This window comes from Schistocerca nitens, chromosome 8 (assembly GCF_023898315.1).
Source record: "Schistocerca nitens isolate TAMUIC-IGC-003100 chromosome 8, iqSchNite1.1, whole genome shotgun sequence".
Classification (NCBI taxonomy): domain Eukaryota; kingdom Metazoa; phylum Arthropoda; class Insecta; order Orthoptera; family Acrididae; genus Schistocerca; species Schistocerca nitens.
Genome location: NC_064621.1, coordinates 589,999,320 through 590,015,366, shown reverse-complemented (window position 1 = coordinate 590,015,366; position 16,047 = coordinate 589,999,320). Strand labels below are relative to the sequence as shown.

The window sequence follows — 16,047 nt, the reverse complement described above, 5'->3', positions numbered from 1 at the left end:
AGGAGGAATACATGTCCTAAGGAATCCAAAGGACTCTAGTATGGCATTTTCTCCCCCTACGATTGGTTTTCTGTAGTTATTACACTTCAAATCGCTCTCTATGCGTACTCCCAGATGTCCAATGTATGCTTCTACTTGTCGTCGTTCAGCAGTCGGGTCTTTGCGCCAGTTAATGCACGGTAAGTGACATTTGTTACATCCCCTGCACCAGACGTCAATCTCCTACATATGTTCTTGCATTTCACTACCATTTTCTAGCACTGGAACGTCTCCACATACAATAATTTCAGCCTGCAGTTGCCACACCGAGCATCCGACGTTATCTAGTAAACCATATGTATGGGCCACTGACCGTCCGAAAACACTTCTTTGGTTGCGCGGCAAGCTGTTTTAACTCCTAAAATTTCTATCTTGTGAATGACATGTTACGTTTTCTTTGCTAAGAACTCTTCTGTGCAATAAAAAAAGTCGGTCCGAAATTATGTACACTAATTATTTTGTTCATTAGACCACACTGCAGAATTTAATGCAATACCTTCTTTGTTGTGTTACCGTAACTCTCAGTAGTTATCTCATTATGTCATTTCGTAGTAGCTGTTACTGGTTAAATATCTGCAAGGAAAACGTGTTACTGAACATTCAAAATTGAAGTGTGATGCGTGTCACTGGAAGACGGCTAGCCTAGGTGTGGCAGAGCCTATGGTCTAACCACACCGAAGGTGGCTCAGGAGAGCGATATTGATGGTACCGAAGATGGGGGCTGTGTAACGGCTGCTGCAGTTGAACTTCCAACGAATGCTATTGATTTGAGCTATCGTTTGGAGACGACTGATAAATACACTTTTCGCTATGAGACCAGAAATGTCAGTCATGGGTAGTGAACAGTTCACGGAAACGTCAAACCAAGAATCTACTGCAGAAACTGCTATCCTCAGTATAAAATTTCCAGTATATCTTGCAGTGAAAATGGAAGACTTTCTTATCTTGTACACTTTTACTCCATTATACCCTATGCTATCTTATTTTAGCTTTACTCTGTTCCATATGCTATGATATCTCAGTGCAGGCTAACTGTTCACATACACGAACACTATCCCTAGCTCAGAAAGGACAATCAGAGCGATCTGTGGTGTATGTTGTCGCACCTAGTACAATTGGTTTTTTAAGTGTCTCGGAATCTTGCCATCACTGTACATATATTGTCCCATGTGATTTGTGTTTAACTACGTGGACTCATTCGAATGGAAAAAACCTTAGTTACTCCGTAAATATTAGACACAAAACCGAACTGTACGTGGATAATATTCCTGTAACCACTGAACAGGGATCTGACACTATTCTGCAAGTTTATTTTTCAATATGCTTTCAGTACAACAGAAAAAATCACTGTCCAGTAACAGATTTTCTAAGCTAAAATGCTTCACTTTGGAACGTTCCTTATATTCTCTACGGTAGTTTTTGACAGTAGTTTAGACCCTGCACTGTTGTAATTTTTTTTGTAATTTTCAAAGTCTCCTTATGTTTCTTTCGATTTTTTTATCAGATTTCTTAGAATTGCGTATTTTTCGCTCTAAGATAAAACCACTATGACTCACATGATCCAGCAGCAGTTGATGAAGTGAAATGAATCGTTTCCGAATATATGAAAGCGAAATTATAAGGGTCTTCTTCAGTAGACTACATGATTTTACCAAAAACAACTGGTCGTTTTTTCTTTAGATGATGTACATGAAGATAGTTGTGTGTAATACAATCTTCAGTACAATCTCTGAACAGGAGACCGGTAAAAAAGAGACGTCCAAATGACAGTCACTACTTTTCTTCATACTGATACACACCAACGTTAGGTCTACTTCTGCACCTTTCCTACCCTTCTGGGACTGGTAGTACCAGTGACGAATATTTCTCCTCCTACCCGCCTACCAACTATACAGATATCGGCTTCAACATAAAAGTAGTATTAAGCACTGCTACTCCTCAGATAAGCTGTGTATACTAGGAGACAGTGGGAACTGTGGTAATAAAGCAGATTCCTCTCAGTTTTAAGAATAAATTACTTTTCAAAAATTACGAATGAACGTTGTTTTCAGATTTTTTTTTTTCAAAATGCTTCAAATGCTCTAAGCACTATGGGACTTAACATCACAGGTCATCAGTCCCGTAGACTTAGAACTACTTAAACCTAACTAACCTAAGGACATCACACACATCCATGCTCGAGGCAGGATTCGAACCTGCGACCGTAGCAGCAGCGCGGTTCCGGACTGAAGCACCTAGAACCTCTCGGCCACAGCTGCCGACAGAATTTTTTCAACATCCACAAGTATTACGTACTATTATTATGAGCGTTGTGGCTCCATTACGTCCCAGTACGTTTACACCAACACTTCTAACCACAGAGAGGTATATTGGTAGCTCTGTGAGCACATTTAGATACGTTCTTGTACAGAAACAAGTGGCAGCGATTGATAGGGTTCGCAGTAATTGCTCCTGACCATGTATTGGAATTGAATCTACAGGGTCTGAACAAAGATGGTGTCTGCCTTACCTGAAATACCATCGTATGTCCACCACTCTTCCCAGCTCTCTCGGAAAGCTGCAACAAAACAGAACACATGTTAGGTCTCATTATACTACTAATCAATTGAAGTAAAATTTATATTATGTTACAGAAACATTTTCACCCTTCTCGCGTAGGTTGAGGTGCTTTGTGACTAGCGAAAGAGTTGTCACCCATTTATGGATGTTATAGACTAAGTCATTCACCAGTCATTGACCTTCAATAGCTTCGCAAAAACATATATATATATGCTCTACTACCTGATATTGATACGACGGTTACACGTTACGTAGCTCATTTTTTCCTGTGAAACCCGAAGGCACTAACTTTAGACAATGGATATTCACCGGTAACAGGTTGTTACACATATAGCATCTACAGGTAAATGTTTAAATTTCATGTGCAGAGATACGAGCTCTTGAACAGACGCCTTTATTTTTCAAATATTTAAATTTTAGCTCATTGCAATAGTTCTCTTGACAACAACCCCATTTTTACGCATTAACGCAATGCTGCTTCTGGTAGACAAGAGGGAAAATCTATGCGTCATCTGAAGACCAAAACCATTGAAATGCTTTTGTGCGTTTGTTGTACTGCTGAAAATCCTAGTTATCTTCTTTGAATTTAAAGAAGAAAAGTGAGCTTCTAGCTAGGTAATCAGCTCACTCTTTGAAAATCCCTGCAGTGCAGTGATATAGCTATCAGATGCAATTTAAAGAAAGGAATAAAATAAAATTGGCGAATACTCACATGAAAGCTTCCTAAAAGAAGTTGTTTCCATATTTGTTATAGAGCCCACATTATACGTACTAACGTAGCGGCCACGATGTCCCATTTAGAGCAAGTAAAACTATTACGTGAAACAGAAGTTTCTGACCTAAAATATGACGTGGGAGATTCTACCAGCATATTATTTCGCTACTAAGCTCGTTTCCCTCGTGATGAACTGCTGCCACAAAGTTCCACCAGCTCTTGTTACTCTCATCTCCATATCTGGAACGCCGTCGCGCTGGTTGTGTCTGAGAAACTCATTTGTTCAGTATTACCGTACTTTGAGAAATTTATGCGGCTATGGCATATTTGTCATGAAAGTCATATTCTGCAGTAATGTCCATAAATGGAGGAACAGAATGGATTTTTCCCTCTACGGCGGAGTACGCGCTATGTTGAAACTTCTTCGAAGATCATGAAACAGGATGCATTGTGAAAGATTCATTTTCGATACAACGCTTAGGTTCTATTAGGTCTACCACTTTGCGACCGCCGTTTTTTTCTCGAAGTTTCAAGCCTTCTTATGAAAAACTTACAAAAAATTTAAGATCAAAGTATTAGTCGTCGCTGTTTACTACCTTCAGCTGTCTTTCAGGCAGCATACAACTGTCTACGACGTCCATGAATCGACATATTTTTGGACTTGGTCTTATGACCGGAAGTACTAGAAAACCAGGCTGTGCACTATCGATGTAAACGGGTTGTAGTCAAAAGATGCTTTTGTCTGGAGAGTACGGTGGGTTCAGTACTTCCCAGATTTCCCATTAGAGTGTTTCGAAGTATGTTTTGACTGATTTTGCACCATGGGATCGAGCACTGCCACGCTGCAAAATCACCTTTTCACGTCTACCGTTGCTTTTGATAGTGATCTCCTGTGATTGTTTCCGTCCGTGTTAGCAGCTTCGAAAACTTTCTGTCTTCCGCCGTCATGCCGGTCCACGACGACAGTCACCGTTCTTGAAGCACTGAAACCATTATCAGCACGTTCTTTGTCTAATGGGTGCATGGGTGCCTCGCCATGGGTCTTATCCGGCATTTATGAATCTCAGCTGCAAATCGAGTAATATTTTGATGGCTACGCATATGCTTAAAATGCCTAAGCTTAAGTGCTTGACGCTTACAACCTACCACCTGTACCACTTCTCGCCATTGTTACCTTCTATTGCAAAACGGCGGAAGCCAAGTTGGAAACCTGATAGCTAAGCCATTTCTCCACGGCACTCTTTCTTCCAGTCAAAGTTTCGAGTTGGTGTTACGGTCCTTAAAACAATTCCAACTTGCGAGGAAGTATCAAGCAAGGAATAGTCACTAATAAGAGGAATTGCTAAACACGGTTTTACAACATTTTTTCGTCAAAGAAGGCGTAGTTAATATTCCAGAATTTGAAACAGGAACAGCTGCCAACGTGAGTAAGCTGGATGTAGATACAATCTCTGTGTAACGAAGTAACTTAAGTCACTTAATACAGACAAATCTTCTGGTGTAGACAGAATACTAAGCAGTTTCCTTACATAGTATGTCGATGAAATATCTACACTTTAATCCATCATGTGCGACTGCTCGGAAGACAAAAGATAGATACTTTAAGACTACAAATTTGAGCAGATCACGCAGATACACAAGGAAAGAAGTCATTCGTTGAATTATAGACCCATACCACTAACACGGGTTCGTAGAAGGATTTTGGAATCTACACTGTTCCAACATTACCAGATCGCTCATGGAAACCATCCATTGACACACAACCAGCACGGATTCACAAAATATGGGTCTACTGAAACACAACTGGCTTTTTATTTACACGAGGTAATGAGTGCTATAAACATAGAATCTTAGCTTGATTTCATATTTCTAAGTTTCCAGCAGGCTTTTGACACCGTTACTCACAAGTGGCTTCCAAACGATTTCCGTGCCTATGGATCATTGTGTCATCTGTGCGACTTCTTTCTGGATTTCATGTATCAAACGTCACATTTCGTAATAACTGACGAGAAGTCATCGAGTAAAACCGAAGTTATATCTAAGGTTACACAAGAAAGTGTTATAGTGGCCTGCTGCTCTTAATCTGTATAAAGGATTTAGGACGTGATCTGAACAACTCTCCTCAATTGTTTGCAGGTGATGCTGTAGTTTACGGTTTGGTAAAATCATAAGAAGTTATAAAGGAATGAAAAAGTGATCCTGACAGCCGGCCGCAGTGGACGAGCAGTTCCAGGCGCTTCAGTCGGTAGGAGACGAAGTACTGGCGGAATTAAAGCTGTGAGGACGGGGTGTGAGTCGCGTTTGGGTAACTCAGTTGGGGCAGCAATTGCCCGCGAAAGGCAAAGGTTCCGAGTTTGAGTCTCGGTCCGGCACACAGTTTTCATCTGGCAGGAAGTTTTATGTCGGCTGCTCATTGTAAATATACTGCCGGTCATAGAGCTGTATATTTAAGTATTGCTTTATGATTAAATATTCTATATATCAGTAAGCTAGAAGCCTTCTTATACCCCTCAGAGCAAGAATTGAGAGGGAAACGTTCACGCCTGGCGGTAACCACTTTGCTTACAATGGTACTGCATGTAAGTGGCACAACTAAAGGTGTCCGATGCGTACGTCGTTCATTTCGTCACATATCGTATTTGTCGTGAACACGTAATGACGACTTCCAGTTTTTTTCATTTCCGCAAACGCCAGCTACGTAGCAGCGGCAGTGTCAAAACTTCATGGTTACGTTAAACGTGGCAGTTTCTGTTGGTAGCGCCGAGCGCCGATTACGTCACCATTTCCCCTCACAACCCTCCACCCACTGCAAGGAACAGTGTTAACGTTTTGATTTTTGTTCATCATTTTCAGAACTTCTCTTGGAGACTGCCGATGTGAAGAAGTGGCACACTAGTTACGTTAAAATTGTTTCTAACGCCTTTGATGTGCTGTTTATTCACATCGGAAATCTCATTATTCCATCCACACCGACACCCTCCAGTGCAATTCCGACTGCTTCTCTGTGCCTCCTATACTTGCTTCACACAGTGAAAGGGAACCACTGGACTTGACGAAACCTCAAAATGTAGTGAGACTCATTCACACAGTTACAGCAAAATTATGTTCTACAGTAATTTCAAAAGAACTATTTCAAATATTGACCGAAAACTGCGAAACAAAATACATAAAATAAAGATATCGGCAGTAGATGCTGCCATTTTGGTATCGACATATCGGAAATGAAACTATACCCTATAAAAATTTATATTAGCTGAACGATTATCGATATATACACTGCTGGCCACCGTAAATGCAACACCAAGAAAGACAAGAGGTAGCACAACAAGATTTATTTTCTAGATAACATGTTGACCAAGTATCAGATGATTACGTGTACAGACGTCTGTGACATGTGTTCCTGCCAGAATCAGTAGCCAGAGTAGCCGCTATTGTTGGAGATCACCGCTGCCACACGTCTCGGCATTGAGTCAAAGAGACGTTGGATGTGTTCCTGGGGTACAGCAGCCCAAGCAGCTTCCACACGTTGCCAAAGATCATCTGGTGTGGCAGCTGGGGATGTAATCTGGGTCACTCGTTGAGCAACCATGGACCACATGTTTTCTATCGGCGAAAGATCCGGAGAGCGAGCCGGCCAGGGAAGCAATTCAATCTGGTTATTGACGAAGAACCTTTGGACAATGCGTGCCACGTGTGATCGCGCATTATCCTGTTGAAATATGGCTGTGGCCGAGCCCTGAAGGTAAGGAAGGACAACTGGTTCCAGCACCTCGGATATGTAGCGCCGGCTATTTAAAGTACCGGCAATGCGTACTAGAGGCGTGCGAGAGTAATATCCAATACCGTCCCATACCATAATACCCGGTGCAAGACCAGTGTGGTGGTGCATAATGCAGCTGTCCAGCATCCTCTCTCCACGGTGTCTCCACACTCGAATCCGACCATCGTGGTGCTGCAGACAGAAGCGTGCCTCGACAGTAAAGACAACGTCATTCCATTCTGCCGTCCACATCCGTCTGTCATCACACCATTGGCGACGGAGACGTCTGTGGTTCTGCGTCAATGGTAGACGAAGCAATGGACGTCTTGCGGACAGACCACTCTGCTGTAAACGGCGTCGAATGGTACGCGCAGACACTGGATGATGCGTTACAGACGCAATGTGATGTGCTATGGTTCGGGATGTCACTGAGCGATCCGTCACTGCCATGCGCACAATTTGCCTATCAGCACGTACAGTGGTGCACCGAGGTGAATGCGATCGACCACGTCGGTCCGTCGTACCCTCCTGCATCCAACGATCACATATCCGCATTACAGTTGTTTGGTTTCATCCAACACGACTAGCGATTTCTCTGTATGGTAATCCACAATCTCGGTAAGCCACTATCCTTCCTCTGTCGAACTCGGATACTTGATCAAAAGATGTTCGCTGTTGTCTACGAGGCATAACTGATCGTCTTGTGAAACAACCACAAGGTAAACACACGTGCCGAACATACACTCGTCGAAATCGCCAAGCCTTAAATGGCGCTATGAGGTGGCGCCACAGGCGTGCGTGATGTGCGTCTGCGCTGAAATTCTAATCAGTTGCATATCTCATCACTGCAAACCCATGGTGTAAATTTCACTTGATTCGGATGATTCCATCAGGGTGTTGCATTTACGGTGGCCAGCAGTGTAGATGTATAGATATTTTATCAACACTCCTAGTCTGCACGATACGTGAAGTGCCTGTTACGATTCGTCGTAGTTCGCCACACGACCACGGTGGCGCGTCGAGTAGTCAAATAGAAAGTATCCGAAGAAGAGCAGCGTGTTTCTTCAAAAAAAACGGTTCAGATGGCTCTCAGATCATCAGTCCCCTAGGCTCAGAACTACTTACACCTAACTAACCTAAGGGCATCACACACACCCATGCCCGAGGCAGGATTCGAACCTGAGACCGTAGCGGTTGCGCGGTTCCAGACTGTAGTGTGCCTAGAACCGCTCGGTCATCCCGGCCGGTCGTCGAGTAATCTCCTGTTTGATATGTCGAAGGAATACAGCGTTGCGAATGGAGTTTCCAATCAGAAGTTACGAAATACTGGCCTGTCTTACCCTCGCTGCAAGGAGGTAGGGTCGCAGGAGGCATTGGATATTCAAGGTCCATTGAGTAGCATGTCGTAAATTACGACTGCGTACCCATTTCTATTCTTGCCATTACAGCGCCATCTGTGGTGAAACGAAGGAAATGCTGCAGACAAATCAATGTAGATTTTCCAGTACAGCCGTAATCTGCAATAAAAAGAAAATTGAAGATTTCGAAATTAGCCCGCGCCACCCGCGCACGGAGAGGGGTGGCGGATCGAGTGTGGTATTGTTGAATGTTCTCCTCCGAGACAAACAAATTGGAATTATAATTTTATTTGATCCGATATGTGGTTTACGTGACATTTCAATGAATTCACTTAAAATGAACACCCTGTATTTAAAACTGCCTGTTTGAGGTCATGCAACAATTTCTTATGATTAGGTATGAGCGACAGGAAGCGAACGAACAGTGGTTAAATCGATTGATGTTCTTGGTGATACAACATTCCAGGTGAATGCCCGAGTCTACCGCATAATCGTATCATTAATGTTACCGAGAATTCTCATGGTCCATACGAGCTCGAATGGGGCGTCGCTCTGGATCGGAGTGACCAAAGAGACAGTCCCCTTCAGCCCATTCTTTCTTGTAGAGGAGACTGTTCGAGCCGCCAGAGACACTGAAATGATCGATCAGTATGTGGTCCCTCAGTTCAGCAAGACACCATCTACAAGACGGCGCTATACCGCATCGGCCTCTCGTAGTTCGTTAACTTTTCAACCAGATATTCTGTCATCGTTGGTGCGGCCATGGTGGACCTATCCCGAGGCCGCCTAATAGCCCCGACCAAACGCCTACAGATTTTTTTATATGGGGATACGTCAACAGCGTATGCACGAATACCATAGAATCTGGCCGACATACGGGGGCGGATTAGAGCGATATTTCACCAAACCACTCCAGAAATGCTGCACACCACGTGGCGCAGTATGAACGCGAGTACGATATGTGCAGCATTCGAAATGGGGATATGTTGAATGCTAAAGTGCAGTAACATACACTTCAGACCCAATCTCCAGACTATCCTGCACATGTATGTACCGCTAACCAGCAATAAATTTGCATAGTTTCTGGCATGAACTGTTCGAAACCCGGTAAAGAAGGCATCTCAAATGGATCACATCTCAAATGGACAGCTGTCTGTCTTGTGCACTGAAGGCAGCCGACCGCGGTGGTCGTGCGGTTCTAGGCGCTCCAGTCCGGAGCCGCGCTGCTGCTACGGTCGCAGGTTCGAATCCTGCCTCGGGCATGGATGTGTGTGATGTCCTTATGTTAGTTAGGTTTAAGTAGTTCTAAGTTTAGGGGACTGATGACCTTAGCTGTTAAGTCCCATAGTGCTTAGAGCCATTTGAACCATTTGAGCCAACGAAGGCAGGCCCGGACGTGCAACAGCTTCTGCAGAGTACACAGGTCAGAGTTCACTGTCTCTGCTGTGTGCGAGTACCACGAAGCGGGAGATCTGAAAGTGGTCTGATTTTGAAAGTATCTTACAGCACCTTCTGTAACTCTACACGCAGCACAAACGGTCATGCGCGGGGAGAGTTGGACGACTTAAGATACTTGCGGAACGCTGCTGAAGAGAATGACGTCTGTTTATTCAACAGGGCAGCGCCATGTCTGAAACTGCGGTCCTGCCCACTACATGTCCATTGCTCGTTTCAGTCCCTATCATGATGGTGAAGGTAGCTGTCGAAAAGTTGTGGATTTTATTCGAAATTACGCTGCCTGAAAACCGAGATTTTATTTAGACGCGCCATTTCGAATTTATGTTGAATATTTCAAAAGCCGACAATCAGCTTAGCAGCTTATGCAGCCAAGTTAACGACAAGGATAATATACAGAAAAAAGGAAATTGGGGATATGTTAGATGACGATCAGTTTGACTGTAGGAACGGTAAAGGCACCAGTGATTGATAATGCAAGCAAAAATGGAAACAGATCAAGACATGTTCATAGAATTTGTTGGCCTGGAAAAAACATTTGACAATGTAAAATGGTGCAAGGTGTTCGAAATTCTGAGAAAAATAGGGGTAATAAGGAGGCAAAGTTGGGTAATATATAATATGTTCAAGAATGTAGAGGGAAAGATAAGAGTAGAAGATGAACAGCGAAGTACTAGGATTAAAAGGGTTAAGGCAGGGGTGTAATCCCTTCACCCGTGCTGTGTTTAATTTATACATCGAAGAAACAATGACGGAAATAAAAGAAAGATTCAAGAGTGCAATTAAAATTCAGTAAGATTCGGTGATGACATTGCTATTCTCAATAAAAGTGTACCACAATTACAGAAATTTCCGAATTGAACCAACAGTCTAATAAATAAAAAAAAATGAAATGAGAGTAAATCGAATAAAGACGGAAGAATGGAGAAGTAGCAGAAATGAGAACAGGGAGGAATTCAACATCTTAGTTGATGGGCGCGAAGTAGATGAAGTTACGGAATTCTGCTACCTAGGCAGCAAAATAACCAATGACGGACGGAGCAAGGAGGTCATAAAAAAGCAGATTATAGCTGGAAAACAGGGCATTTCTAGCAAAGAGAAGTCTACTAATATCAAACATAGGATTTAATTTGAGGAATAAATGTCTTAGAATGTACGTCTGATGCACAGCATTGCAAGGTAGTGAACTTGGACTAGACGGAAAATGGAACACAAGAACATCGAAGCATTTGAGATGTGGTGCTACAGTAGAATGTTGAAAATTTGATGATCTGATACTTTAAGAAATGAGGTGATTCCCCACAGAATCGATAGGGAAAGCAAGATATGGACAAAGTGACAAGGAGAAGGGACAGGATGATAAGATAGATGTTAAGAAATCACGGAATTACTTCCGTGGTACTACAGGGAGCTCTAGAGGCTAACAGGTGTAGAAGAAAGAGACTGGAATACATCCATCGTGATCTATTTCACCATCGTGATAGGGACTGAAACGAACAGTGGAAGCGTACGGGGTATAAAACCTTGAAAGTTGTAGGGCGGCAGAAGCTGCAGTTTGTCAGGTGCTGCCCTCATGGAAAACCAGACATCATTTGTTTCCGCGATGGTTCGCAACTATCGGTAACCAACTCTTCCGCGCATGCAAGATATTGGCCCTGTGGAAGGTTTCAGATGCTGCTGTAAGACAGTTTGAAAACTGGATCATTTTCAAATCTCCCGCTCCGCGGTACGTACACAGCGGAGGCAATGAACTCTGACCAGTGTGCTGTGAAAAACTGTTGCACCTTCGGCTCTGCTGTTCGTTGCGCAAGACAGAAGATGATCCATTTGAGATGTCACTTACGTAAAACGCTTTATACAAGGAACTTAGCACATTTATTGCTTGTTAACGGTACATACAGGTGTAGGTGAGTCTGGAGGTGTGTCACATCACGTTTCTGAGTTCTATATTTACGTGATTACTCTGAAATTCACACTTAGATGGTAGGCAGAAGGTTTGGAGAATCAGACTATTTGTCGACCATAGTACTCTCGAACTACGCGTGTGAGGTGTGACCGTCTAAATCTTTCCGTGTGAACTCTGATTTCTCTTATTTTCTCACGATGAACATTTCTCCGTATGTAGGTGGGAGTCGGTAAAATATTTTGGTATTTGGGAAAAAGTTGGTGATGGTAATTTCGCGAAAAGATATCTCTGCAACGTTAAAATGTGTTATTCAAATGACTGCCGCCCCAAGTCACTTATCATGTTCCACACACTGTCTCACCTATTTCGTCAAAATAAGAAACGGGCTTCCCTTCTTTTAACTTATCCAATGTTCCCTGCCATTTCTGTATGGTAAAGGTCTCATACCGAGCCGCTCTACCCCAGAAGTGGACGGATAAGCGTACTGTAGGCAGTCTCTTTAGAAAATCTCTTAGACTTTATAAGAGTTCTGTCAATAACACGCAGTCCTTCATTCGTCTTCCTCGTAACATTTTCGTTTCTAAGTAATTCGCAATAGTAGATCCGAAGTATTTAGTTGAATTTATACCCTTAAAATTTTTGTTATTTGTATTTGTGGTACTCCTGTGAAGAATCAGACACTTCAATTTTTTGGGGTCAACTCCCACTGTTCACAACATGGACACATCTTGTCAGAATCAAAGTGATTCAAATGGCTCTGAGCACTATGGGACTTAACATCTGAGGTCATCAGTCCCCTAGAACAGAACTACTTAAGCCTAACTAACCTAAGGACATCACACACATCAATGCACGAGGCAGGATTCGAGCCTGCGACCGTACCGGTTTCTAAAGATAGGAGACCTTTCAAAAGGTAGGAGACGAGGTACTGGCAGAATAGAAGCTGTGAGGACGGGCCGTCAGTTGTGCTTGGGTAGCTCAGTTGGTAGAGCATTTTTCCGCGAAACGCAAGGGTTCCGAGTTCGAGTCTCGGCCCAACACAAACTTTTAATCTGCCAGGAAGTTTCATATCCACGCACATTTCGGTGAAAATCTCATTCTGCAGCCGATATTTTTATAGGCCGGTACTTCGATACGTTTTCCGTCGATATATCGACTTTTCTTTATATTTAAAGGACCGTTAATAATACTTTATAAAATATCGATGTATCGAATTCTGGATACATTGAAAAATACCAACAGCCCTAGGCAGACGTACAGCAGATAGCGGTTCTAACAATTACAATACTACACAGTGTTTATTGCCTGCATATCCACCTATCATTTGGAGAAAAGAGGAGCAAGTGGACGATGAATGTGGCAACCATAAAACAAAAACTGTAATGGTCCTGATTTACGGAGAATGTAGGAGAAATGTTGAGGCTGCTGCTGCCTTGTATTCCGAGCGTTTTCCACAGAAAACTCGCTCTCGTTCGTTCTTTTACAAGGATGCCAATGCCTTTATGTCTGACAGTAGCGAACAGACCGACAAAAGTGAACGAAGCAAAGGTGTTGCAGGAGAAGCTAATGAAATAGCAGTGCATGCCAACCCATGGACTAGCCCTCGGCAAATACACCGCGATTCCAGTACGTCCCTAGGAAGTACTGTCACAATAATGCACCGTCTTAAGTATCACCCATACCGCGTATCACTGCATCAAGAACATCATGGCGCCGATTTCCATAATCGGGTAGTGTTTTGTAAATGGGAACGGCAACAAAGGCAAAAGGCTTCCACGTTGTTTTCCGCTGAATATACATTCACAAACTATGGTAGCGTTCACCGGCATAACATGTGTTACTGGAGTGTACACCATTCCCACTGGTTACGGCAAGCTGAACAACAACGTGTTTGGTCGGTTAACGTATGGTGTAGCATTATCGGAAAGAAAGCCATTGGTCCATATTTTATAGACGGCACGTTAAATGAACGCACACGTCGAACGTTATTACTGCAGGATCTTACCCTGAATCTCCGACAACGTGTGTGGTTTCAGCATGACGGTTGCCCATCGTATTGAAACACGGGAGGTATTTGAGCGTGTTTACACTGGTCGGTGGATCGGCAGAGGTGGCCCTAGTAACTAGCCCGATACGTCGCCGGATTTGACGTCACCAGATTTCTTCGAAAATGGTTCAAATGGCTCTGAACACTATGGGACTTAACATCTGAGGCCATCAGTCCCCTAGACTTAGAGCTACTTAAACCTAAATAACCTAAGGACATCGTACAAATACATGCCCGAGGCAGGATTCGAACCTGCAACCGTAGCAGCAGCGTGCTTTCGGACTGAAGCGCCCAGAACCGCTCGGCCGGCACCGGATTTGTTTCTGTGGGGATGTTTAAAAGATAAGGTGTACCAGCAAGTGCCAAAAGGCCGTGAAGGCATGGTCGACTGCATCAGAAACGTCTGTACTGACAATTCCATAGATATGCTTCTATCCTGTGTACATAAATTGAAAAGCGGATCACTAAGTGTACTGAAGTTGACGGTACTGTGTTTGAACACTTACACTAATTCAAAAAGTACAGTAACGTTCGCCTCGAACCACGGCTAGAATGGCGTGTTGAGTAGTACCTTGTTCGATATGTCGAAGGAATATAACGGTGCTAATGGGATTTCCCATTAGAAGTTGTGAAATACTGGTCTGTCCTGCACTCGCAACATAGAGCTGGCGTTCCACGTCGCATTGGCTACAGAAGGGCCAATGAGTAGCACGTCGTAAATTACGATTGTGTACCCATTTCTGTTTCTCCGATTATAGCGCCATCTGTGGCGACACGAAAAAAAAAAAAGATTCATAAGAAACGTATGTAGATTTTGCAGTGAAATATTAATCTGTAATAAAAAATTTGGGTTCCCGTCGAAGATTTCATTGTTGCTCCCCGCTACCCACGCACGGAGTGGGGTGGTAGGTCGAGTGTGGTATCATTGGATGTCCCCCTCCGAATAAACAAATTGGAATTAAAACTTTTGTTGATCCGGTGTGTAGTTTTCGAGGTATTTCAATATCTTCAGTTATTATGAACACCTTGTGCAACTATGATGGCACAGCGTTCATGTTTCTTCCCCTTCAATTTACGATTTAATACACACAACAGTTCTGCAGTACATGAATTTTTTCTGCTTTAGTTTCATTCATGAGAGATCATCCTCCGCTTTGCGAAATTAAGAAGGAAAAATCTCTAAACAAAATCGAACATAAATGGTAGCGTATACAATGATGTTCAAAACCAGTTTGTTGGTAACGAAACAGTTGGAAAACACGCGCAGTGAAGCTACAATATAATCAGAACCATGAGGACAAAGATAAGATTTTCACATATCGTTGCCGACGTCCTATACTAATCCTAATTTATGGCAGTCTCTTTTATTAGCTCGCGTGCGATATCTTTCCACCATCCGAGCTTGTACTCTGTTCCACTTGGTATCGTCGTCCATAGGACGTTGCACCCTAATTTTTTTCTTCTTTTCCTTTACTCCTTCCTTCTTTAGCAGTTGTGAATTCCAAGGAGCATGATGAAAATAGTCAAGAATTGACAGAAGTCAGCATCGAACAGTATAAGGCTCAGGCACAATAAAAGACTTAAGGCCGAAAACACATAGCACATCACTTTTCCTGAAGGAAATATTCTCAAAAATTGATCTCTTTCTATAATGGAAACTGATGAGATAAGTTTCATCAGTCGACCCTTCATTTAATTTTATGGTTTTACAATTTCGTGGTTTGACCAGGTCGGCAGAGTACCTTTTCTCCGCTTTCATTTTCTCCTATTTTAAATGGCAGGCTGGTAGATCACACTGGGAACCGAAATAATGTGTCTGGTATTCTGAATTTTACGACACTGATATTCAGCACATTATGTAGTTGTAACGACTTTTCCTAAATATGGATGACTGCTGCACTGAATGAGTGTTGACGTAATAAAAAACGCGTACGACTGAGTGAATTCTTTGTCTAACTGTGCAGTAGTAGCATGGAAAGACGGTTGAATGTAATCTTCCAAGCACAACGCCATAAAGCGGAACAGTAGTCTTCCCAAGCTTTTTAAAAGTGCAGTGACGTCACTGGTTCCTCCAGACCTGCGCGTCTTTGATGCCATGTAGGAATTTAGGACGTTACACCGAGTGGAACATTTTGAGGTGAAGGAACAAGGCATTGTGCCTCCTGTCTTCTAAATGGAGGAAATGCCGGCTGCCACTGGCGTTTACCG

General features: G+C 43.0%; 1 protein-coding gene across 2 annotated transcripts in view; it reads right to left on the bottom strand.

Moving 5' to 3' along the window:
• LOC126198713 (carbonic anhydrase-related protein 10-like) overlaps window positions 1-16,047 on the bottom strand; it is a 424,244-nt gene that overhangs the window by 229,075 nt on the left and 179,122 nt on the right. For both annotated transcript variants that reach the window (XM_049935229.1, XM_049935230.1), the window contains exon 3: window positions 2,549-2,596. In XM_049935229.1, coding sequence (XP_049791186.1) covers window positions 2,549-2,596 — 48 coding nt within the window. The remainder of the gene's footprint in view (window positions 1-2,548; window positions 2,597-16,047) is intronic.